Source organism: Erpetoichthys calabaricus, chromosome 15 (assembly GCF_900747795.2).
Source record: "Erpetoichthys calabaricus chromosome 15, fErpCal1.3, whole genome shotgun sequence".
Taxonomy (NCBI): Eukaryota; Metazoa; Chordata; class Cladistia; order Polypteriformes; family Polypteridae; genus Erpetoichthys; species Erpetoichthys calabaricus.
This window is the reverse complement of record NC_041408.2, coordinates 93,184,866-93,211,099: the sequence shown is the minus strand read 5'-3', so window position 1 is coordinate 93,211,099 and position 26,234 is coordinate 93,184,866. Positions and strand designations below refer to the sequence as shown.

The following is a 26,234-nucleotide window of genomic DNA, read 5'->3' as shown; positions in this document are numbered from 1 at the left end:
CTAAGGATATCATCCAAACGATTTAAAGTCCAAAACAGATGAGTTATTCTCAGTGCTTCACTTTTTTCTCTTCACTTTCCTTCCAAGTGTTTAATTAAACCCAACAGTGCATGATAAATACATACGGGTGTAAATGGTAACAAGCTACATGGAGAAATGCTGGTCTCTTTTGTCATTTGCATGTTATTGCTAATTAGGAGCAAAATTGAACAGAATACGTCTGTTTATGACTAAAATAAGCAATAATGGTTCAAAATCTTAACAAGCAGGACAACTAAAGTGAAGCAGAAGTGTTACTTGAGCAATAAGGGCTTCTTATTAAGCAACTGGGTTGGAACAAAAACCTGTAGCTACTGCGGCCCTCCAGGACTGAATCTGCCTACCCCTGGTATATCCATCCATCCTCTTCCGCTTATCCGAGGTCGGGTCGCAGGGGCAGCAGCTTGAGCAGAGACGCCCAGACTTCCCTCTCCCCAGCCACTTCTTCTAGCTCTTCCGGGAGAATTCCGAGGCGTTCCCAGGCCAGCAGGGAGACATAGTCCCTCCAGCATGTCCTGGGTCTTCCCTGGGGCCTCTGCCCGGAACATCTCACCAGGGAGGCGTCCAGGAGGCATCCTGATCAGATGCCCGAGCCACCTCATCTGACTCCTCTTGATGTGGAGGAGCAGCGGCTCTACTCTGAGCCCCTTCCGGATGACTGAGCTTCTCACTCTATCTTTAAGGGAGAGCCCAGACACCCTGCAGAGGAAACTCATTTCAGCTGCTTGTATTCGCGATCTCGTTCTTTCGGTCACTACCCATAGCTCATGACCATAGGTGAGGGTAAGAGTGTAGATTGACTGGTAAATTGAGAGCTTTGCCTTGCGGCTCAGCTCCTTTTTCACCACGACAGACCGATGCAGAGCCCGCATCACTGCGGACGCCACACCGATCCGCCTGTTGATCTCCTGCTCCATTCTTCCCTCACTCGTGAACAAGACCCCGAGATACTTGAACTGCTCCACTTGGGGCAGGATCTGAAGGGAAAGGAGCCTGAGCTAGTGCGCGAGGTCGAGAGGTTCCGGCTAGATATAGTCGGGCTCACCTTGACCCCTGGTATATGCCATTATTATTTGAATTGACAACAATTCACACCTACCGTATATACTCGCAAATAAGTCGGGACTTGATTTTATCGTATAATTTCCAGTATTTTATAATTTCGGTCTTATAAGTCGAATGCGGAAAACTCACGCTATTGGTCCAAGAGATTACGATATGCTAAAGCCCACCTGAGAGAGTAACCATGGAGCACATGGCCATTTTTATCTACGAGGGTACGGCAATGCACTGTATCAGCGTGTGCTCCTCACCTCTCTCTGTCTCTATTGTGACTACGTGACCACACGGTAATACCCGTACTATTCCTAAGTGACGTTTGTACTGTTTTGTGTTTTTTGTATCTCACACCCTCATACACCTTTATTGTAAGATCATCCTTTATCTACGATGGGGCGTTCAATCCGAAGAAAATATGAAGCTGGTTTTAAATTAAAAGTCGTTAAAGTGGCGAAAGAAATTGGTAACTGAGCTGCTGCAACAAAATTCAATGTGTCTGAGAAACTGATGTGAGATTGGAGGAGGCAAGAAGATGTAAAAAAAAAAAAAAATTAAGTGTCATATTTTTGAACAGGCATACAAGTCGGGGTCTGATTTTATGATCGATTTTTCGGGTTTCAAGACCCAACTCATACGTGAGTATATATGGTAAGCGTTTTAGCATCAAGTGGTTTAGAAAGCTCCTGCATGCAACAGTTTTCAAGCATTTTCAGCCCAATGCTTGTTGTTTTGAAATCCAATAGTAGCGCTCATAAAACCTTGGTAAAAGAAAATGAACAACATTTTGGAAGCGTTTGTACAGGAAGTCAATGCCTGAGGAGTGAGGCAGCTCACTGAAACTAAATAAAAAAATCGGGAGTGCGCTCCCCTCGACTTTCTCATATACTGAGATGCAGGAAAAGGTCATCAGAACCAGTTTCAGTTGCACAATATTACTCAAATATCGTATGTCTTTGTTTCTCAATATAACTAATTGATAATATCCATACAGAAAACATTTGATAAGGTGCCACATGAGAGGTTGGGCATCAAATTAAAAGAAGTGGGAGTTCAGGGTGTGGTGTGTAGGTGGGTGCACAATTGGCTCAGACATAGGAAGCACAGGGTGATGGTGTGAGGAACCTCATCAGAACTGGCTGATGTTAAGAGTGGTGCCCAGCAGGGGTCAGTGCTGGGGACGCTGCTATTTTTAATATAAATGATTTAGAGAGGAATATAAGGAACAAGCTGGTTAAGTTTGCAGATGACACCAAGATTGGAATTTGGAATCCGTTATATCATCACATAAGGACTTGGACAGCAGACAGGCTTGGGCAGATTTGTGGCAGCAGATGAAATTTAATGTCAGTAAATGTAAAGAATTACACATCGGAAGTAAAAATGTGAGGTCTGAATACACAATGGGAGGTCTGACAATCGAGAGTCCACCTTATGAAGAGGATTTAGGAGTTGTAGTGGACTCTGAGCTATCGACTTCCTGACAGTGTTCAGAAGCCATTAAGAATGCTAACAGAATGTCAGGTTATATAGCGTCTTGATGTGTGGAGTACAAGTCACAGGAGGTTCTGCTCATCTTTATAACACACTGGTGAGGCCTCATCTGGAGTCCTGTGTGCAGTTTTGGTCTCCAGGCTACAAAAAGGACATCACAGCACAAGAAAAGGTCCAGAGAAGAGCGACTAGGCTGATTGAGGGTTACAGAGGATGAATTATGAGGAAAGATTAAAAGAGCCAAACCCAAAGGCCCAACTAATGATCCCTTGGCAAGTAATCATTCACCTTTGAGGCTCCTACTCAGCGTAATGACTCAGATCCAATCACACAGAAATCCAGACGTCTACTGACAACAGACACTTTCTTACCTGGTGAGATTCAGCAGCAAAGCGGGTCCAACCATCATCCAGAGAGATCACAAACTCTCCATTCTCTAAGTCCACCTTCACTTGACCTCCTCCAAACAGGACTAGGGGGTAAACAGATACCATACTGCAGTCACGGATAAACACCCTGCTTGTCTTCACCTTCTCGTGGTACACCAGGAAAGGGCTCTCGTAATACCGGACCTAAAAGGGCAAGGAAAGTTGGTATGACACAGCCTGGCATTTACTGGGCCTACTCAGAGCAGCAGTGTCGGAAGCTGCCGGTCCTTTCTTTGGCAGCAAACAATTTAAAGAAACTATCAGAGCCCAATGGTCAACACTAGTCCAGCATGCAGCACGACTAATCTAAAAAAATCCCATGTAATCCCATTACAACACAATCCAAACCATCTGAGATTAACATTTGTTTGGTACCGCACTCCCTGAAATAAGCAGTATATACACAAAACAAAACATGATTTGCAGTTCTGGTCAGGTATTACCGGAAAACATGTCACTGGATATTGGCCATAAAGTTCATACACTGTCAACGTAAAGGGGTAAGCAACAGGTATGAAAACCCCGAACAGAAATCCACTTCCAAAAGGTCGAAAACTGATTATGTCCTGCCATCTGGTCTTCTGGCACACCCACTCCATCTTCAGAGACACGTCTCCCTTTTATCGAGGAAGTTTAGATTTCTGCTTATTTACTGTTTGCACAGAGAAACCCGGAACTTGAAATATCCAATCCAGGTTGCACATCACATAATGCAATAGAGAGAACTTTATTTGTCCCCAGTGGGAGATTTGGCATTTTACAGAAGATCTTTAAATAGATAAACAAATAAATACACATACAAGCTATCATCAGAAAACACAACAGAATGGCTAAAACTGAGGAAAATTAAAAAGAATGAAGAACTTCTGACTTGGCAGTCCCTATAAGGCACTATACAGGCATATTACTGTTGGTATATAAGGAGCCCCAGTCGCGTTTCTTGATGCACAATTTGTTGGCTGAAAGTCCTCAGTGCTGGTGTGTCACAGTGAGGATGTGCAGCATTGTTCATAATGTCACTCAGTTTTATCTTCATTCGCTCCTTCATTATGACCTCCAGGGGGTCCACAACAAGTCCCATTAAATTAGCCTGATCTTTTAATTAGCATGTTGCTTCAGTGGGTTTCTCTAGATATGATGTTACCGGCCCAGCAAACCACACCTGCCATCACAGAGATGTAGTAGATGTGAAAGATGTCACTACTCACATTAAAGGAACGCAGTCTCCTAAGGAAGAAGAGCCTGCTCTGGCCTTTCTTCTATGCCTCCTCTATGTTATGAGACCAGCCTAACCTATCATTGGCCTCCCTGGCCATTGCAACCATACTTATTCTCTGATAGTTACTATTGCCTAATTTTTTATATTTCTTCTTTTTCCTTTCCTCATCTTGTAAAGCACTTTGAGCTACATCAGCTGTATGAAAACATGCTTTAGAAATAAATGATGTTGTTGTTGTTGTTGTGGACCCTCAAGTATTTGTAGGAGTGCACCACCATCACATGCACTCATTGAATAGCGACCAGACTTGGAGGCTCTTTGGTGTGGCAAAAATCAATAAGCAGTTCCTTGATTTTGCTGATCTTTGGTTGCAGAAAGTTCTCCACTTGACTCCTCTCCTCTGTCTCATCCCCCTTATCAACACACCTCATAAGTGCAAAGTCATCTGAGAGGTGTGTAGAATTTAGAGAGAAAGGGATTGTGGTGCTGCTTTGTTGCTCACAGAGTCATTGAGCCTCATAAACTGTGGTCTGCCTGTCAGATACTTCATTACCCAGGACACCACAGGCTCATCCCACTGAGCTGATCTCCTAACAGGGATGGCTGGATGGTATTGAAGCCACTGGAGAAATCAAAAAACATCATCCTCCCAGGGCTGCCGGGTTTGTCCAGGTGAGTGCAAGCCTTATGGAGTAGACAGATAACTGCAAACTGCAAAATTTTCTTTTATAATAGGGAGAATTATTATTATTTTTTTAAATAAGCTCACCCCTCTGGTGCTGCAAGAAACCTGGAATGAGATGCACAGCAAACACATTTTGTGACAGACAACACTGAGTCAAGCAAACAAAGCATCTTGAAAAATAACAAGATATGTCACTGGATCTTAACTACTTTTACCTGGTAATTAACTGACGAAGGGTGAATGTGAACAACGCCATCATTCTTTGTCACAAATCTTAGTTCGTCTGGCTTGGGCTGCATTTTCACAGCACCTGTGCGTGTCTGCTGCTGTTTCCCTTGAGAAGTTGTCACCTGTTTTACAAATTAAAAAAAAATAATAATAACCACGTTGTCTGATACGTCTCAAAGATGAGTTCTTATTATGTCAGAAACACTAGAAGAATGATTGCTTGATCCTTTTTTGCTGAAATTTGTAAGTCGAAAAGAGCATATACTGTACACTACTGGTCAAAAGTTTGGAATCACACAGAAATGTAACTATTTTTAATAGAAATTGATGCCTTTGTTATCAAGATACCATTATGCTAGTTTAAAAACACAGCCAATGCATTATTCGTGTGCATAATGGATATTATTGCTTGAAGTGATGAATTTTTTAAGTTATTTTTAATTTAGGACTGCATTCTCTCAACTTAACCTATTCACATATGACTGCAAAGCCCCATTTCTAGTTGCCATTCCCTCCAGTGTCCTAATGGTCGATTCCCTTAGCTTATCCTTAATTAGTCACATGTTAATGCTAATCGGTTATTAGAGAAACCTTTGTAATTGCATTAGCACCGCTGAAACCCATCATTCTGTTCACTTGGGTTGCAAAGGTCCCGGCACTCCTGAAGTTCAGCTCTGGGTTTAAAAATGGCCAAAATGAAAGCACTTTCTCAAGAGTCAGTCTATTGTTGTTTTGTGAAATGAATGTTTTTCCATGTGACAGAGTGCTAAGAAGCTTAAGATTTTATATAAAGATGTCTGTTAATGTTTTGAGAGGACAGGGCGAAGATCTAATCAGGACAGAAAAAGACGGGGAAGGCCATGATGGGCAACTGCATAAGAGGAGAAGGACAGCAGATTGTGAAGTGCAAGAAACAAATAGCATGCAGGTCTTCAGTTGACATGTTCTTTAAATCCACGCCCAATCCTTGTTTCATCTGCAACAGAGAAAAAAAGATTCTGGGATGCTGGTCTTAGAGGTAGAGCTTCAAAGAAAAAAAAAAAAAAAAAACATCAGAAACTGGCAAATAAAAAGTAAAGATTAAAATGTGAAATAGAACACAGATATTGGACAGAAGATGATTGGAATGGCTTATTATTATTATATTATGATCAGCATCCTGGAGTCAGCTTTTCTCTGTAGTGGATGACTCTGGTATTTATCTTATGTTTAAGGAAGAAGCAGCCAACTGAGGACCTGTAAGGCACTTGCTTCTGTAACTATACACTCTGAAGTCCTTCTCCTCTTATGCAGTTGTCCATTTGGGTCTTCCTCTTCTTTTTCAGATCCAGTTCTCCCACTTCTCTCAAGACAGTAAGACACCTTTGCATGAGATATTCCGTTTCTTGGCAGTCTGTCACACTGAAACAGCCTTCATTCAGCAAAAAACAACAACAATAGACTCACACAATTTTCGAGAAACTCTTTCATTTTGGCTATTTTTGAGCCCAGAACTGAACTTCAGGAGTGCCAGTACCTTGAAACCCCAGTGAACAGAATGGCAGATATCAGTGGTGCTACTGCAATTAAAACGGTTTCTCTAATAACCAATTAGCATTTAAACATGACTAATTAAGGATAAGCTAAGGGAGTCAGCCATTAGGACACTGAAGGAATGCCTACTAAAAATGGGGCATGGCAGTCTTATGTGAATCATAAATTAAAAATCATTCATATCGAGCGGCAATAGCCATTAGAAACATTAGTAATCTTTTCACTGTATATTGAAACCAATTTAATGATAACTTGTGTGGTGGATGGCTGGGGACCCCACCCAGCCAGGACACCTGGAAGGACCAGGAGAGAGACAATACCTCCCCTGGGCCACGAGAGGGCAGCCACCCTGGTTCACATGGGGGCCACGGGATCAAAGCTTAGAAGCTCAACCCTATTGGGGCCCGGAGGATTATATAGGGTGGTCCAGATCTAATTATGCAATTTTCTTTACGCTATAACTTAAGTTTATTACATAGAGAATTCACAGCACCTGCCCTGCACATAGAGATTTCACTTAAAATTCTTTTTGTTGCCAATAGATGGCAGCACCTGCCCTGCATTCCAAAATGGCAGGGAGACGGTTGACAGTCGAACAGTTGCATACTTAGATCTGTACAGCCTTGGATTTGCAGCACTTCCACCACACCCGGAAGTGCTTGCGGAAGATCATCACAGAGCACCTCAAGCACATCCGGGGTATTATCAAAGGGGCTGCCTCACTCCATTAGCTGAGCCGGAGCCGGGTGGAAGAGGACAGAGCTTGTGTGTGGAGGAGTGAGGGCGGTAGAAGATGAAGAAGACAGAAAGAAGGGACTGAGTATTTGCTTGATTTGAGCATTGTGAGGTGATGTACATTGCAGAGACTAATTAAACGTGTGTGTTTATGGACATTTGATGTCTGTCTGTCTGTGTACGGGAGCTAAATTACCAAAAAGCACCAAATTTCTATGAAAAATATGAAACTTTCGGGGTAATTCCAAACTTTTGTCTGGAAGTGTACATACAGTGCATTCACAGTAAGAATTATTGACAATTCCAGGCATCCTCACTGGCACCTCAAGTAACCACAGACCTGCATTATCAACACTTTTATTACAGCCCTGTCCCATAAACAGATTTTGAGATAACATAATTAACTTTGGCTGCTGTGCATTCTGAGTGAATTCAATAATAATTGAGTAGTGTTAAAAAGGTTTTAGCTTGTGAGTAAAACAATTCTGGAAGCCACAGAATCTAATAAAATGAATGCCTTTTTGACAAGAACAGTAACAGCAGAGTCTTGTCTGAGAAGAAAATAGTAATGGAGGGCAATGAACTGCAACAACAGTCTAAGGCTACATCCACACTACTGCATTTCATTTAGAAACAGACATTAGTCTCCATTTTTGCCTTTTGTTCACAATACCCACCAAAATGGAGACTTTTGAAAACTCTCCAGAGCCATATAATTCTGAAAACGCTGCCTCCATACTGAAGTATGAACTGGTGAAAATGAAGACTTTTTAAAACGCAGAATCCAATCATGCACTGATTGGTTTGTGCGTATTACGTTGCCGTTCCCTGATTGGATCATTTTTCATTACAACATCTCATTTCCCTTTGGTCACCCTAACCCTAATTTCCAACACAGCAGACACACAGGAGTGTTGCTTTCCATGGCGCTTGTTGTGTTGCTGTCATATTTCACCCAGAACTTCCCCCTTGTTGGGGTTCAAAGTCACGTGTTACCTCTATTTTGTCTAATTTTGTGTCATTTATTTGTATTATTGTTTCGTTTGTTTATCATGTACATTTTTCGTTTTGTTTATGTGTAAGTGGATTAGGCCTTGATTATGACCCTTGTATTTAGTGGGTGGTCCCCCAAGGGGTGGGGCTATCTGCCAGTCACCACCAGAAACTGCCCTCTACCCTATTTAAAGAAGGGCCTTCCATAGTTCCTGGCAGGTTCATTCAAATGCAAGAGGGAGTGGAGAGTTTTATGATTCCCTGCAAGGAGGTCCTCCAACTTGCTGGCAAAACTTGGAGGTTGGTGCCAGGATTGGCACTCCAGCTACAGTTGTGTGGTGGGTGCACCAACGTGCTGTATCAGCTCCGAATCTCGTTTCTTTGCTTTTGCCTTATGATTCTCTGGATTTTTGAACCTTTGCTGTGTTTTTGACTACACCTCTGGGTTTCGTATTGGGACTGCGTTTATTGATTTTTTGAAGTTTTGCTGTTTTTGACCAGCGTTTAGATTCTGTACTTGGACTTTGTTGTGTATTACCTCCCTTTCAGGCAGTTTGTTTGTGCTCTTTGGAGCTTTAGTGCTTGCACAACCTTTGGTTAAAATAAACTGTTTATAAAGATTTTGCAAGGCCCTTTTGGTTTCTAGTTGTTGTTTATGATGGTGCTTTTTCTCTTCTAGTGGGGAACTTCTGAAAGGGTTTGCTTTCGGAACTTCACAGTTTCATGTCAGTTGCTTACTAGTATGCATGTAAATTGTGTGTTGTACAGTTTGAATGCTGGATACATCGGCAGTGTTACCATCCCTTCCAGGATTTTTCTGCCGATGCGTGTATGCTCAGTGTAGGAGAACCTAAGATTGGTTTTTGGACATTTTAGTGTAGGTGGAGAAACTTTCATAAACATTATGAAAACACTAGTATACATAGATATAGTTTTGGTTTTAAAATGCCATTTTTAAATGGAATGTTGTAGTGTGTAAGTAGCCTAATAGGAGGTGTTGTAAGGTACTACTGTATTATCCACACTGATTTGGAAGCTGGTTTCAATAACCTGTACATTAAAAATGACACCCTTGAAAACAAAATGGAATAGTATTAAAATGATGCTAGGAAGTTTTATTTGTTGAATTCAAGGCAACATCAAACTATGCCATGCAATGATGACAGGCTCTGTTATGTGGGCAAACGGAATTCCTTACAGAAAATCTTAACATTCTTTGATCAGAAATGCTAGGAATAAGGACTTTAGGAGAAACACCTACCTGAACCACATTGGGAAAAAGAGCAGCACACAGCATTGCAGACACCAGCTTAATATTGTCTGCATTTGAGTTAGCCTGGAAAAAGACAGGTAAGCAAAGGTTAGCATATTTGTTTGCTTTTCATGCGACTTCCCATTATTTGCTGGGGTCTAAAATGTCATTAAGATTTCTTTCTTAGGCGGTCACACCTATCAGTTTTCCCTTCCCGTAACAGCAGACCCGAGGACATTGTTCAGATCAGCATTTCATGATGCTCACTGTTCATTAATTCTTCTGTGTTTTGCAGGTTTGCATAGTGAGCATTAGCACATCTGGCAATGTGATTTGGTGCTTCATTATCTGGTTCTTCTTTCCACACACAGTGATAATAATGTGAGCTCACCAGGAGCTAGATTGTGTTGGTAGATACTCATGTTTACAGGCTACATAGGGACAGGTGAACCAGGCAAACTTTTTCATTCAACCATGACACCTTCTATTTATAGCTCCTTTTTGCATGTTGTCATATATTGTGGGACGTGTGTGGTTTCCTTTTTTGAGTAAGGGTGTGCACCATTGGAAGGTAATTAGATCATTTGAAGTAATGTGATATAATCAAACAATATGGCTTTAGACTGAAAGAGTAAACCCACCAGAACATGGGGAGAACATATACTACACACAAACATCACACAGCAGGCAGCCCAGCCAGCATCACAATGTTTGCCCTTTAATTCACAACAAAACACACACCACACATATTGAATTGTCACATCTGATGCTTTTAAAAGTCTATGTACAGAAAAGAAGTGTGGCATGACTTGTGACAAAAAATACAAATTAAACAGAACAGAATCATGCCAACCACCATTTGCACCGAAACCAAAGTGTATTGCTTACGTAAAAGAGTTGACTTTCAAAAGTGAGGAGTACTGAATGTGGCTTCATGGTGAAACGGCACTTTCATTAATAATCTCATGGACATGATACAGAAAAAACAGGGGACTTGTATGGAAATGTGACTGACTGCGTGACAATCCTAAAAAAATTTCCAACTTCATAAAGGAGGCAGATGCACAAACAGACGGTTAACTGGCTCATTGCAGTGACACATCTCTTATTCATGTAAAAGCTGATGCACTCTGCATTGGTAAAATGTAATCAAGCAGTAGTGACTCAATTTTAAAACTGAGCAGTGGTGTGCTGGGGAGGCAGCATAAAGAAGAAAGACGCCTCACGCCTGGACAAACTGGTGAGGAAGGCAGGCTCTATTGTAGGCACGGAGCTAGACAGTTTGACATCTGTGGCAGAGCGATGGGCGCTGAGCAGACTCCTGTCAATCATGTAGAATCCACTACATCCACTGAACAGGATCATCTCCAGACAGAGGAGCAGCTTCAGCAACAGACTGCTGTCACCATCCTGCTCCACTGACAGACTGAGGAGATCGTTCCTCCCCAACACTATACAAATCTTCAGTTTCAACCTCTGGGGAATTGGATGGAAAATGTTAACATTACACAAAGTGTTTGTTATACCTGCCTTGCACTCTCCACCTTGCACTGTGTTTTTATCAATCTTTAATTAATATTGTTTTTATCAGTATGCTGCTGCTGGAGTATGTGAATTTCCCCTTGGGGATTAATAAAGTATCTATCTAAAATATAAATACTAAACAAAGCATCGGCCTCACCCTGACACTACCTGGATGGACCAAACACGACCAAAAAGGTTGTTCCAACGCCCCATAAGCTTTCTAAAGCTCAAAGAGTCAATTTATTTAGATAACTGCACGAGGCTTTCCTTTTAGGGATATCTTTTTGTTCACTGTTGCTGTTATTGTTTTAATTGCTAATTATAAATGAAGCATTCAATTTGGTATTTGGAGCCAGGGTTTTTGAAAGGCTTCCTCCCTCTTCCTTTTTCAGTTTTTGAATATTGATGCCTGGACCTCTTTTTATTAGGCATATGCAGGCCAAATGACTGCTTCTTGAGCTTGGAGCCAAGCGGAATTTGTTTCTAGGCTTCACAGATGCTCTTAAGCCTAGTTTTTGCATTTGACGCCCTTTTTGAGAATGGGAGCTAGAATATCATAACAACCACATATACATTATATAGCAGATTTTATGGGTGATGTAGTACAAAACTTAGCACATACTGCCAAGGATTACACATTTTGTGTTCAAACAATATGAGAAAGGAGAGTCAGAAAATGTAAAAGATGCTATTTCTTTGCATCACTTCAAAATGGTACTCCGTAAAAATTCACATTTGAGCAATTTGCAGCTACACTTAAAATACAACAACAATGATGGATTTCACACAGTCGATGACCTCTACTTCTTCATTCTCAATGTCACCTTACAAATCTGGGGCATGGTATTTATGCTTCGTTTTTATAAGTACTTTCAACTTGTAGCCTTTTACTTGCAGTATTTGCTATTTATATTGACAGTGAAGTGCTTGTTTAAGTATAAATTTACACCATGTCAAAAACAAATGCTGAAAAAGTACCATGTGCTTCTGCATATACTATAGGATTAAAGACTAGTGACATGATTTGTACTGTTTAAATAAAAAACTGCATTGTCAACCACAGCATTGTCATATCCAATAACCCCAACAATGGCAGTATTACCATCTATAGTCAGAATGTTTTTTGTTAGCTGTTCAAATAATGTAAACAGCTTACTGGCACACCCATTGCAATATATGAGTGGCATGTTCTCTGTTGATTGTCATGGTGGAATGCAGATGAACGACAACAAAAACAAAATACCTCATCCCCTGTGCCCTGCAGGACCCCATCTCCTCCTTTAGAGCACTGTCTTTCAATGACTCTCGCTTTCAGTCCTTCCTTCACAAACCCAATGTCAGAGAGTAGCTCTGTGAACTGCCGTTTCAGACTTGCAATTTCCTTGCAGGGAGAGGGAAAAACAAAAGAGTAAAATGAGGGTCCAAAAAAGTAATTATAAGACACCTAAAGACAGCAGTAAGATTAGAACATTAGGACGCTCTGGATGAGAACAGGCCATTCAGCCCAACAAAGCCCACCAGTCCTGTCCACTTATTTCTTCAAAAAAACATCAAGTCGAGTTTTGAAAGTCCCTAAAGTCTTACTGTCTACCACACTACTTGGTCGCTTATTCCAAGTGTCTATCGTTCTTGTGTAAAGAAAAACTTCCTAATGTTTGTGTGAAATTTACCCTTCACAAGTTCCAAGCTGTGTTCTCGTGTTCTTGATGAACTCATTTTAAAGCCACAGTCTGGACCCACTGGACTAATTCCCTTCATCATTTTAAACACTTCAATCAGGTCTCCTCTTAATCTTCTTTTGTTTAAACTGTAAAGGCTCAGCTCTTTTAATCTTTCCTCATAATTCAACCCCTGTAGCCCTGAATCAGCCTAGTCGCTCTTCTCTGGACCTTTTCTAGCACTGCTATGTCCTTTTTTGTAGCCTGGTGGCCCCCACTTCCTACATTTCCCCTTGTTCTTCAACAGTTTGAATACTCTGTATTACTCTTGAACACCATGGCAAGAGTCTTGCTTTTATTTGCACACACTTGGTTGCCATTATCTCCTCACAATTTTTGCTCCCAGTTCCCAGAGCCAGTTGCAAACAGGGATCCTGGCAGTCCCATTAACCTAACATCAGCAATTACCTGCAGGACCTTCCCAGACAGAAAATTCTCCCTGCAGTACCGAAAACCTGCATGTGGACCATATTTTGCAGCGGACTGCCATCCCTAGGAAGAGAACATAACTAGTTAGGATTCAGTTCTTGACAATACTCATCTGCTGACATCATCCTCCCAGATAAGCCAGCAGGTTGGCCATTGGAATTAAAGAGCTAAAACATGTAGGGCACATTTTACCTTTATGTGTTTTAAAATCTTAATATATTTTGCCTAATTCAGTGGTAGAGTAACAGTCACATAAACTGGTTAACACAATATATATACACAACTGTCCCAAACGGTTAAATCATGTTGCACTGTCTTTTTTGCTACCTTAAATGTTACATTGAAATAGTTAAAGCCAACGCTGCAAACTGTGAACATATACAATGGATTCAAAAATATTTCAGACCTGTTCACTTGTTTCACATTTTGTTATGTTGTAGCCTTGTGCTAAAATCATGTTGAGACTGAAGAAGCTACTTGGATGAGCAATGAAACGTATCTACCTAACAAGAACACAGTCCAGTTGCCATGACTCAACTACCAGATCATTTCACCTGGATGACTGAGAATCTTCACAGACATAAAATCATTCAAGTTCATTTTTTCACTTATCAAGCAACACTCAACATCCCAAAATGACAAAACAAAAATAAGATTTTTAGACATTTTTGAAAATTTATTAAAAGTAAAACTGAACTATCCCATTAACTTAATTATTCAGACCCTTTGCTTTGGCTCAAGAGTGTAGCGCTCTAAACCATAAGACTTAGCCCTACGCAGCTGGCACTTTAAACAGAGAACTTCAGTCCATTTTGAGTATCACTTGGTCACTAACAAGTTATTACAATTTTGCATATGGAAAACAACCAGCAGTGGTATTTAAGGTGCCATCTTTTCTTAAGTTCATTTTGCAGCACTCTGCTACTTACTTTGTAAGCCTGCAAAAGTGCCAGATGATCACTATTGGCAATCGCAAATTCCAGCTTCTTAAAATTGGCCATCTCACGTTTATCCCAGGGCGATACCTGGTGGGACACAAAAGGCAGATGTACATCATTTGGGTAATTGATGTCATGACAACTAGCAAAAATAAATAAATAAATTAATTAGTTAATTAAAAAAAATGCCTTTCCACTGCTTACATCCATTTCTAGAAGTAAAAGGAGCTCCCCTGCTATGGTTACAGAGTTCAGTAGCCTGCTATGGCAACATACACCTGATGCCTCCATCCTTCTGCCAATCATTTACAGATTGAAGTGGCAAAGAGGTTGTGTGAGTTGGGACCACACAGATACACCTATGCTCACCCAAAATAAACGGGGTAATGATGTTCATTGACATTTTTGTGGTGTGTACCATTTAGGTATCTTAATATATTAATGTACAGTGCCCTTGAATGTACTTGAAATTAAATTTTAAATGATTTGCATTATTATTATTATTAATATAACAAAAATTAGAAAAGTGTATATTGTGGCCAAATCTGTTAGTACACAAGACCCTAATTTTTTGCTCTTTCATTATTTAACCACACTTTAATATTTTCTCTAAGGTTTTGCCATGCTAATGTTATTTTCTAAGCAGCCAATTAACAATAAGAACTCTCAGCAGAAAATATAATCATTTCCTCTATAAAGTCATGGAACAAAAATCACTACGTGCAGTTCATCCATAATACTAACCGAGAATAAACCGGATATGGACGCAGGTACATGGTGATGGGACCATGAGACGTACTGGGCGTGCGTCTCATACACCGCAAGCGAAGTCTTATCCACCGCGAACGAAGGAGTCACGGCCCAAGAACGAAAGAGCTCAACTAACGTGAATGAGAAATGAAGCAACAACGCGCCCATAGCTAACGACTAACGACACAGCCACACACAAAAGAGGATTCTACACTGCACCCCAGAGTCAACCGTGAGAGGCTACGGAGGCCCCACAGGTCCACAAAGATAGAACGGAAGGTACAGGCGTCACCGCCATAAAGTGAGTGGCACTACTGCGGAGTGCAGGTGTCGCCGCCATATTGTGAGTGGCACTACTGCGGAGTGAAGTTAGGAGATTGTACAAACCGCTGAACGCTTTACACCAAATTCAAACACAATACAGCTGAACGATACAAACACGAGCCCGCCTGGATAAGATCAATGAACGCAGGCGCCTACAACGTGCGTCTGACACTGCGGAAGCAAAGCAGGCACGGGCTCAAAACGAACAACCTCGACTGACGGATATACAAACACGAGCCCGCCTGGATAAAATCAATGAATGCAGGCGCCTACAATGCGCGTCTGAAATGCCGCGGGCAAAGCGGGCATGGCTCCAAAACGAACGAGCTCGACGAATGTATTTCAGGATACCCAACGCCGGGGGTAGGCGAGCGAAGCGAGCAGGGGGCGGAGCCCCCTTGTTTACCAATATGCTAAATAATACAGTAAAAAAAATGAAAGAAAACTAAATTAATTTCAGCAAAAGCTACTGGTTCGCATTCAACATATACTTGTTCTTTAAAATAAAAGGAGAAAAGTAAGGTGGAAATGGTGCACATTCAGATCTGGGTTGCCTCCACATCATAAGGAATGTTTGACTGCTGTTAAATAATTTGGATGAACTGTCACATCTCATCGTTTGTCACAGCTTGCTCAAGTACTGTGGCACTTTGTGGCATTACTGCTGAGGAACGGCTTAAACCTCTTATTCTAGATGCTATTTTACTGCTTGATGGGTTCAATGGATATGATTAGGGGGGGAATTCAAAAAGGCAGGAGGGGGTTTGGACATCTATGCAAATGAGCAATGGTAAAAGAACGAGAACATTACAATTAAAGCTAAATATTTAAAAGTCTGAATGGATTTCCTTCCACAGTTCAAAGACATGCAGGTTAGGTGGATTGGGAATCCTAAATTGGGCCTAGTGTGTGTGTTGTTCTGGTATGAGTGTGTTCACCCTGCAATGGATGGACATCCTGTCCAAGGGACTGTTACGGGCTTGTGCCCTATGCTGGCTGGAATAGGCTCCAGCCCCCCGCAACCCAGTTTAGGATTAAGTGGCCTTAGAAAATGACATGGTATGGCACGGTATATTTCAATGTCTGGATTAAAGCCTAAGTGATTTATTTCATGTTACTGATTAAGGAGATAAATTACATCACCCTGATTGTTTATTAACTCAGCCACAGAAATGATTCACTCCGATACCAACACTCAAATGATGAATCATTCTGACTCTAGACTGCGGGCGCTTTCAACAAGGGTTGAACCAGGGGAAGTTTGGAAGGCACAAACTTCAATCAGCATGTATCATGTTACATCTGTGGACACAACCAGCTGGACCTGCTCTATCCAAATGATAATGCCTTTAAATGTTAACCTGTAGCACAACTGGGCAGATCTGACCATACTTTACTTCCACCTATAAGCCTGTTATTAGACAGCAGCCACTCTCTTATTATTTAAGCCAGAAGTTCTCGTGTGTGTTTGTGTTCTTGGACACAAATACAATAAAGTATGGAAGTAACTACATACTTACTGACTGACAAACTGACATGACAGATAGATAGATAGTGTAGTTGGCAAAATTAGGTAAGATAGATAGAGTGAAAGGTGTTATATAATAGAGTGAAAGGCATTATAAGATAGATAGATAGATAGATAGATAGATAGATAGATAGATAGATAGATAGATAGATAGATAGATAGATAGATAGATAGATAGATAAAAACAGACAGTCAGACAGACAAACTTTCTATCTATCCAAAATATTTTCAAAATAAACTTTAAAGTGTTCCTCAAACAAACGAAAAACTGGTTGCTAATACATTGCTTAGGTGAAATAAAAAAAACGCCAATAATGGATGCTGTGACAAAGTTTGAAAGTCTCCGCTCTAAACTAAACCCATCAAGGTGAAAAAGACAAAAAGAGAGGAAGAAGACTTTGGACATACAAATGGCGACTTAAAAGCCAAGCTGGCAGCAATGGTCAATGCTGGGTCCAAGCAGCGAAAGATGGCACCAAAAAGCATAAGCTTTCCAATCCGGACATCCACTGGAAGGGAGGCCAAGTGATAGCCGAGAGGCGTCAGCTTCTCATCAGACGTTAAGGCTCCGAGGTCCTGAAGCCGCTGCTTTGCTGCTTCTACGCTGCTCGAAGGAGGGGCCTCAATCAGCTGGGAGAAGACGGACTCTAGAGGTCGCTCTGCAAACATGTCTAAAATCTTTATCCTTAAGGGAAAGAGAAAAAAAAATGTTTGTGAACCTCTGCACTAATGTTAAGCCACAGACAAACGTTACAGGCAGAACCACAGACGAGCTGAAGATAACATAATACTGTTTATGTGAGGACTGGAGTTAAAATGTTCAAAAATTAAGAAACCTACCTACTTCTGAATTCAAAGTCAAATAATATGAAATCTAAACCAAAGAATCTTAAAAATCAAGGCAAGAGGAGAGGAGCTCCGATCCTCATACTGAGTGGCAACAATGCATGGCCTGCAACTACAGATTTGTGTGAGATCAGTGAAGCCCCAATACATTTGTCCATCAAAGCTTCAGTGCCCTCCAGAATTATTGCACCCCTTGGTAAAATGGGCAAACAAACAAAAAAAAAGATATGAAAAAATGTCTTTACTGATCGTTAGTTTGATCTTCCATTCAAATGATGCGTAAAATCCAACTTTCCACCAAGGTAAAATAATTCAAAGAACAAAATGTCTTACGAAAAACATCAAACATTTTTCCTCAAAACACATTTCAAGATTAATGACACTGGTCAGCAAGCATTTTACTACTGGGATTCTTTCATCTGTACCTTAATAAATTTCACTTGCTGACTCCAAATCTGAAAACCATTTTCATCCAGCACATCCCGTTTTTTAGTTATGATGTTCCAGGTTTTGGACAACTAGGGAGCAAAGTCGATGCGTTTCAGCATTTAAGAAATAAGTTTGGTCTCGAGAAAAGTGAGCCAAAATTAAGGAAGGTGTTTTTGTTGGCTTTAAGATCAATGAACTGATGCTTGATGATGAGTTCAAAAAGAAACTGAAGCCAACTGAATCAGCACCCTCATTTGTGCAGGTTGTCCAGAACTTTCTTGACAAGCACAAAGCAGACAATTATACTGAGCTTGTGGAGAATATGCTGAAAGTATATCAGCTTACAGGAGCCCAAATGTCATTTTTTACATTCTCATCTCGACTTTTTTCCACCAAATCTAAGCAATGTCAGAGATGAGTATGGGGAAAGATTTCATCAAGATATAAAGGTGACGGAAAACTGATATCGGGGAAAATTCACTCCAAGCATGATGGGTGACTACTTTTGGTTCTTGCAAAGAGAGACAGATGTGCAGTACAAGCACAAAAGCGAGGGCCTCCAACATTTTTGGGTACGCTGACCTCACTTTTATATTGAGGTAAATTGACATAAATGTACTTTAATGTCTCTGGTATCGTCTTCTGGTTTGTTTTTAGAATAAATACATCAAAACAAGTTTGGTGGGACATAGTCCAAACTCCAGATATCGTGTTGATATATTATATTGATATTCAAAATTCTCAAAACAGCAATGATGTGTATCTCAAAAACCTGACGTGCTAGCTTAATTCCGATTTCATATATGAAATCAGTGTAAAAAACTTAATAATGAGCTGCTCTGAAGTTCCCAGAAACAAACAAAAATATTTTTTTTGTAGACCAGTGTTTAGCAGCCCTAGAAGTGCTCAAGAACAAATCTAATGAGCACAATCTATTACCATTTATATTTCACCTTAAAGAAGATTAAGTGGTGATCCACAACTTCCTGTTTTTCTTGGAACAAATAGCATTGGTGGCTTTGGTGTAAAATGAGTCAGGGTCATGCAGAATCCACACTGGTGATGGATCTGTGATGCTTTGGGGTGGTTTATCTTCTAAAGGCCCTGGGAATCTTGTTGTGACAGAAGGCACCATGGACACCATCATATATTAGGAGATCAAAATCTGCCAGGAGGCTAAGACTGGGTCATGGTTAGATCTTCTAGCAAGACAATGATCCAAAGCATAACTCCATATCCACACAAAAATGTTTCTCTACAATAATAAAGCCTTTGGCAGCAGCCATCCCAGTTCTCCAAGCTAATCTCCATTGAAAACTTGTGGGGTAAGCTGGAGAAGAGACTACAAATAAGGCCCAAGGACTCTCGTCTCTTCCAGCATTAGAACAGTAATAATTCTCTACATTTATGTAGCGCTTTTCTCCCTACTCAAAATTCTTTAGTGAATGGTGAACCACTTCAACCACCACTAATGTGTAGCATCCATCTGGACGATGCGATGGCACCCATTTTTGTGTCAATACACTCACCACACATTGCTTGAGAGGTGGTGACAGAGACAGGAGATAATTAGTGGGGTGAATGACTAGGCCACGGAGGGCAATTTAGCCTGGACATTGGGATACACCCTGCTCTTTATGAAGGTTGCCTAGGGATCTTTTATGATCACAGAGAGTCAGGACCCTGGTTTTACGTCTCATCCAAAGGACGGTGCCATTTTTACAGCACAGTGTCCTGTCAGTGCACAGGAGGCATTGGGATCTGCGTTCAGAGCACAGTGTAAGCGTCCCCTGCTGACCTCACCAACACCATTCTCAAGTACTGGGTGGGCCTGAACATACTTAGCTTCAGGTGGATGACCCCTTCTGACATGCATGTGGTAAGGCTGCTGGATAGATTTTCTTTTACAGTAATCCCTCACTTATCGCGGGAGATAGGTTCCAAGGCCGACCGCGATAACTGAATTTCTGCGAAGTAGGGACACCATATTTATTTAATTATATAACGTGTATTTGGACGTTTTTAAACCCTCCCTGTATTGTTTACAACCCACCCTTTACTCTATTAATAACAGGGACAACTGCTAAGCAATATGAAATCGGTAGATAAGTTTACACTTACTGTATATCGAAGTACACGTAGCAGCTTGTAGGTGGTTATGACATCGTCGACCTTGTTGCAAAGATTCCTAAAGCAGATTCCATCCAGACTACTGCTTTATCACGTCTACTTGCAACTCGTTTTGCGCCCTGGTTAAAGGACACTGCGGCCGTAGATCTTATATGCTTTTCCTCCTTTTTAAATAAAAAGAATCGTGGACTCATTGATGCCTGCAGCGGTGTAGCTGTTCCCTTCCTTCAACATATCCAAAACTTTTACCTTTTCTGCAATCATTTGCATCTTCTGTTAGCGCTTGGACACGGCCCCTGAAGCAGTAGCACGTTAATGGTGAATGAGTGAGATGAGACTTCCTGGTTAATGCAACACTTCATCGCTGAGCCAATCAGCAGCACACAGGAACTTAACTGCGTGCTCTGATTGGGTAGCTTCTCAGCTATCCGCCAATAGCATCTCTTGTATGAAATCAATTGGGCAAACCAACTGAGGAAGCAAGTACCAGAAGTAAAAAGACCTATTGTCCGCAGAAACCCACGAAGCAGCGAAAAATCAGCGTCATATATTTAGATATGCTTACATATAAAATCCACGAAGTCGTGAATCCGCGAAAAGTGAACCGCGAAGTAGCGAGGGATTACTGTATAAGAAAAGACTGATGTTATCAAAGCAAAAGGAGTGTGCATAGAGTACTAAATGCAGTTGTGCCAATAACTGTGATAAATGTATTTGGAGAAAACAATTTAATTTTTTCCCTTTGAAAACATTTACTTCAGTGAAAAGTTAGATTCATCCTATAATTTGAATGCAAGTTCAAGTTAGTAAACAGTAAAGATAGTTTTTAATAGGATTTTTTGCTAATCTTTAACAAGGATGCCAATAATTCCAGAGAGCTCCGGCGTTGATGGACCTCATGGTGCAGTTTTTTCTTTGGCCTTATTATGACACCTTGCTTTTAACAAATTAGGCAGAACAGCATTACTAATTATCCAGCCATCCTCCAAACTGGCTTATCTCGGGTATAGCTGAGGGGAAGCTGAAGCCAGCAAATTATGCAGCAAAAAAAAAAAAAAAAGTACAAAAATATGAAAAGGAAGGTGGTTTTTCTAAAAAGAAAATATTTTGCTAAGCCTTATATGGTAACAGCTCTCCAGGACAGATGCAGTAATGGCTGCTGTCCGGTACTGAGACCTTGCAGTATTAGCCAAGGTACTGAGTTGCTGTCTTAATGGCCATTGAAAGCTGCTACACTTGCTAGTGGTCGTCACAGTTTACAGAATTGGGTATAACCTTACAGTGACAATGCATGGTAATGTATAACTAACCTGAGGCACAACTGTTCTAGTGGTACCCTTTGGATCTCTGGGAGCTGCTGCTCTGCAAGCTGGTGATGGAAGCAGTGGCTGGTGAAGAGGTGAAAGCAGACTCCTGAAGCCACACGCCCTGCCCTACCCTTCCTCTGCAATGCATTCGCACGCGATACCCAGGCGTCCTCCAGACTCTCCATACTCCTGCTGGCGTCATATCTGAAATGTTGGAACGTACAAGTCAGTTAATAAACAGTACAGCAAACCATTTGGTGTACAGACGCAAGGACATCTCCCTCCAGACTCTATGCTCTGAAAAATGATAGTTTTTGGTCAAATGCAAAATTCGGCTATGGCAATGTCAACTGAGAGCTTCATTAGAGGTGCAGCTGTGATTTAGAATTTTCAACTGTGGAAACTTATTTGGACTGATAAAGCAATTACATTGAGATGCTGTTTATTGTTCACTTTTTTTTTTAAGAAAGCACTCTTACTTTACCTTTTCTCCTTCATCTTCCCAGAATCAATGACAAACACCACATCATCAATAGTGATAGATGTCTCCGCAATGTTAGTGGAGATTACAATCTTTGTCACTCCTTCAGGTGGTCGCTTAAACACAGCCTGCTGTTCTTCACTGGTTAGCGAGGAGTGCAGTGGGTAAATTACACACCTAAAAGAGATTCAAGGAAAATTTGAACAAAAGTCCGAAAGTTCTCTAGCAGTTCTCTAGCTCCGATTCAAACATTTAAAACGTTATTCAAAATCTTCTTTTTGTTTCAGCTGCTCCCGTTAGGGGTCACCACAGCAGATCATCTGTTTCCATATCTTCCTGTCTTCGCCATCTTGTTCTGTGACACCCACCACCTGCATGTCCTCTCTCACCACATCCATAAACCTTCTCTTAGGCCTTCCTCTTCTCCTCTTATCCGGCAGCTCTATACTTAGTACCCTTCTCTCATTATACCCTTCATCTCTCCTCCCCACATGTCCAAACCAACACAATCTCGCCTCTCTGACTTTGTCTCGCAACCATCCAACCTGAGCTGACCCTCTAATGTCCTCATTTCTAATCCTGTCCATCCTCGTCACACCCATTACAAATCTTAGCATCTTTAACTCTGCCACCTCCAGCTCTGCCTCCTGCTTTCTGGTCAGAATATGAGTAATAAAATTAAAAAATGGCAAAGCTGTATAAGTAGTTTATTAAAAAGTATAAAGAAATATATTTTGATAACATACAGAATAAATTACAGTGCACACTAGGACTGTTAGCACCACTAGTAAACATGGCAAAAAAAAGTGTGAAAAAATGTCCTTAGTTTCTTTAGTTTGGTCTTACAAATTAAATTAGGATAGAAATCTGACTTTACACTAAAACTGCTCAAAGTTTTAAATGAACATCTGCATTAACTTCTCATTAAAGTGTCACCAAATCTTTAAGTCAAACTAACAGGGGGTCTCGTAGCACCTTCTGATTAAAACACCCTTGTATTTCCTCTGTTCTGTCTTGCTGAAGAGCCCTTTTTTAGCGTCATTTGCCTAAAACTATCTAGAGAAGCCAAAAATGTTCTGTGGATGAAGATCAGCTGTGCCTTCTTATGTTCATCTTTCAACAGTGGGGTCTTCATTAACTTTCCCACGTAAAGCAAAGCCCCTCTCAGTTTAGTGTACAACATATGGCACATGTTGAAGCCACCACTCCAGATTGCCTCAGGGCAGCTTTATGCTCTTTAGATGTTTCACGTGGTGTTTTTTTTCAACAGTTCACATCAACCTTTGATTTCTTTTCAGTTTTTATACTAGTATTTCACACATACATGTGTCCTTTTTAACCGGTATTATATCATCCTGTGCTGCCGGGTAGTAAACAAAAGAGTCCATACAGACCAAAGCTGCTTCACTGCCAACGTTTTAGGAGATATTGTAAATGATATCCATGAAATGTCTGAAGAGAATCATTTTTTACACCATCAGTCAAAAGTTTGGGATTACCCCACAATTTTCACGCTTTTGATAGAAATTGACAACTTTTTTATCAAGATACCATTAGACTGACTTAAAAATACAGCCACGGCATTACTAGTGTGTACTGTGTAATGGCTATTACTGTTTGAAATGACGGATTTATAATTTATGATTCATATACTGCTGCAGTGTCCTAACAGTCAATTCTCTTAGTTTATCCTTAGTTAGCCATGGGTGAATGCTAACTGGTTATTAGAGAAATCTTTGTAATTGCATTAGCACTGATGAAACTTGTTATTCCGTTCAAGGCAGTGGCATTCCTAAAGTTCAGTTCTGGAATCAAAAATGGCCAAAAGTTTGTATTATTTCCATACCTCTGGTCACGAACGTTTCCAAGCACGTACAAATCAGGTTACGATCAAATAGTTTGCCAAAACTTTGCATCTGTTCACGACCACACGCTCTGGTGGTGAACAAAAACACTGGCAGCCAGTTTCCCTAAGCGCGTTCATATGCGCCAATGATTTCCCATTCTCTGTTTCCCATTTTTTTTTGTCTGCGTATACAGGGCCTAACAAAGCAGCTGATGATGCAAAAGGAGTTATAATGTTAACCAAGCAGAGGCCTCAAGTGCTGGAAGAGGTGGAAAAACTTGCTAGTGTGGTTGTACTTCAAGCTTCTAACTTTCCTAGTACCTTTCCAGAGCCTACTGAATGATCTCCTACTTGTCAGCTGTTTTTTTTCATCTTCTTCTTCTTTCAGCTGCTCCCGTTAGGGGTTGCCACAGTGGATCATCTGTTTCCATATCTTCACATCCTCGTCATCTTACTCTGTTACCCCCATCACCTGCATGTGTCCTCTCACCACATCCATAAACTTCATCTTGTCTTTATTTCTAATCCTGTCCATCCTCGTCACACCCAATGCAAGTCTTAGCATCTTTAACTTTGCCACCTCCAGCTCTCTCTCCTGTGCCATCATCTCCAGCCCATATAACACAGCTGGTCTCACTACCGTCCTGTAGACCTTCCCTTTCACTCTTGCTGATACCAGTCTGTCACAAATCACTCCTGACACTCTTCTCCACCCAATCCACCCTGCCTGCACCCTCTTCTTCACCTTTCTTCCAAAATCTCCATTACTCTGTACTGTTGATCCCAAGTATTTAAACTCCTACACCTTTGGCAACTCTACTTCTTGCATCCTCAACATTCCACTGACCTCCCTCTCATTCACACACATGTATTCTGTCTTGGTGGTTCTACTGACCTTCATTCCTCTCCTCTCCTCTACCAGAGCATATCTCTACCTCTCCAGGGTCTCCTCAGCCTGTTCCCTACTCTCGCTACAGATCACAATGTCGTCAGCAAACATCATAATCCATGGAGAATCCTGTCTAATCTCGTCTGTTCACCTGTCCATCACCATTGCAGATAAGAAAGGGCTCAGAGCCGAACCCTGATGTAATCCCACCGCCGTCACTCCTACCGCAGACCTCACCACTGTCACACTTCCCTCGTATATATCCTGTACAACTCTTACATACTTCTCTGCCACTCCCGACTTCCTCATACAATACCACAATTCCCCTTGAGGCACCCTGTCATATGCTTTCTCCAGGTCCACAAAGACGCAATGCAACTCCTTCTAGGCTTCTCTATACTTCTCTATCAACATCCTCAGAGCAAACATCGCATCTGTGGTGCTCTTTCTTGGTATGAAATCTCTTTGTCTAGTAAGAGTGGTTAAAGTGGAATGGAGAGTTCACTTTCCACTCCTCAATAGACCCACTAAAGTACTAAATAAATACAAATACATAGAAACCTTTGCATAACGACGGTATTTAAAAGTAATCCATGACAAATGCGAGGGTGCCATTAACGTTGAGCACAACTGTACCACCCGTTTCACATAACAAACCACAATAAACTAGGAGGGCAGATCTGCATGCAGACATTCACAAACTGGCAGTTATGTTGTGATCAGCTTACCTTTTGTTGTGCCGATTGTTAAATAGCCGATTTGACTGCAACTGTTCGTATAACATTTTAATTTCTGCAAGCCCAGGCATAAACACAAGGACGGCACCTGAGGAATTAATTAGAGAGAGGTGCTTAAAAGAATGGAGACACAAAATATATAGTAATCTTAACTTACTGATTGAATTATGTTTATGATTTTATTAAAATGTCTATGCTTGTTTCTTACAGTAGATCAGCTCATTCCCTCACTCATCTAAAATGCTTCTGCTATTACAAGCAATAGATGACTTAAGTAAGGCCAGAATGAGCAAAGCTTAGTTGTCTCTCATCTTATTGGACACAAAACAACAACAAAATGAGTTCAATTAAAGTATTGATCTGGGTTTGTCTCTGCCATGTGCCCTGTGCTTGCTGGGATAGGCTCCAGTGTCTGTGACTCTGCTCAGGAAAAAGTGGGCTTAGAAAATGGTTGGAAGGATTATTACTGATCTATGTTAAAACATGAAGCCGAGTAGCAATATGGCATCTTCTTTCATGTTTCTATGTATTCTGTTTTAAGGTGCCAGTCATTTACAGAGAGTATGACAGGCTGGATTGCCATTTTTATTTTTCTGAGTAGGAAACAAACACAATTCACTGTCTGATATTTCTATCAATTTCTCCATTTTTTTGGCCTTTGGAATGATGAAGGAAGCTCCTTATTGTTTGCTTTCA

At 41.0% G+C, this 26,234-nt stretch overlaps 1 protein-coding gene across 1 annotated transcript in view; it reads right to left on the bottom strand.

The window, feature by feature from the left end:
- Positions 1-26,234, bottom strand: part of dhx57 (DEAH (Asp-Glu-Ala-Asp/His) box polypeptide 57) — a 73,609-nt gene that overhangs the window by 1,151 nt on the left and 46,224 nt on the right. The window contains exons 14-23 of the mRNA XM_028820515.2: positions 25,530-25,626; positions 22,070-22,243; positions 21,589-21,789; positions 17,282-17,558; positions 14,263-14,358; positions 13,313-13,396; positions 12,430-12,567; positions 9,672-9,746; positions 5,137-5,271; positions 2,961-3,161 (exon numbers count right to left, since the gene is read on the bottom strand). Of these exons, the coding sequence (XP_028676348.1) occupies positions 2,961-3,161; positions 5,137-5,271; positions 9,672-9,746; positions 12,430-12,567; positions 13,313-13,396; positions 14,263-14,358; positions 17,282-17,558; positions 21,589-21,789; positions 22,070-22,243; positions 25,530-25,626 (1,478 nt within the window). The remainder of the gene's footprint in view (positions 1-2,960; positions 3,162-5,136; positions 5,272-9,671; positions 9,747-12,429; positions 12,568-13,312; positions 13,397-14,262; positions 14,359-17,281; positions 17,559-21,588; positions 21,790-22,069; positions 22,244-25,529; positions 25,627-26,234) is intronic.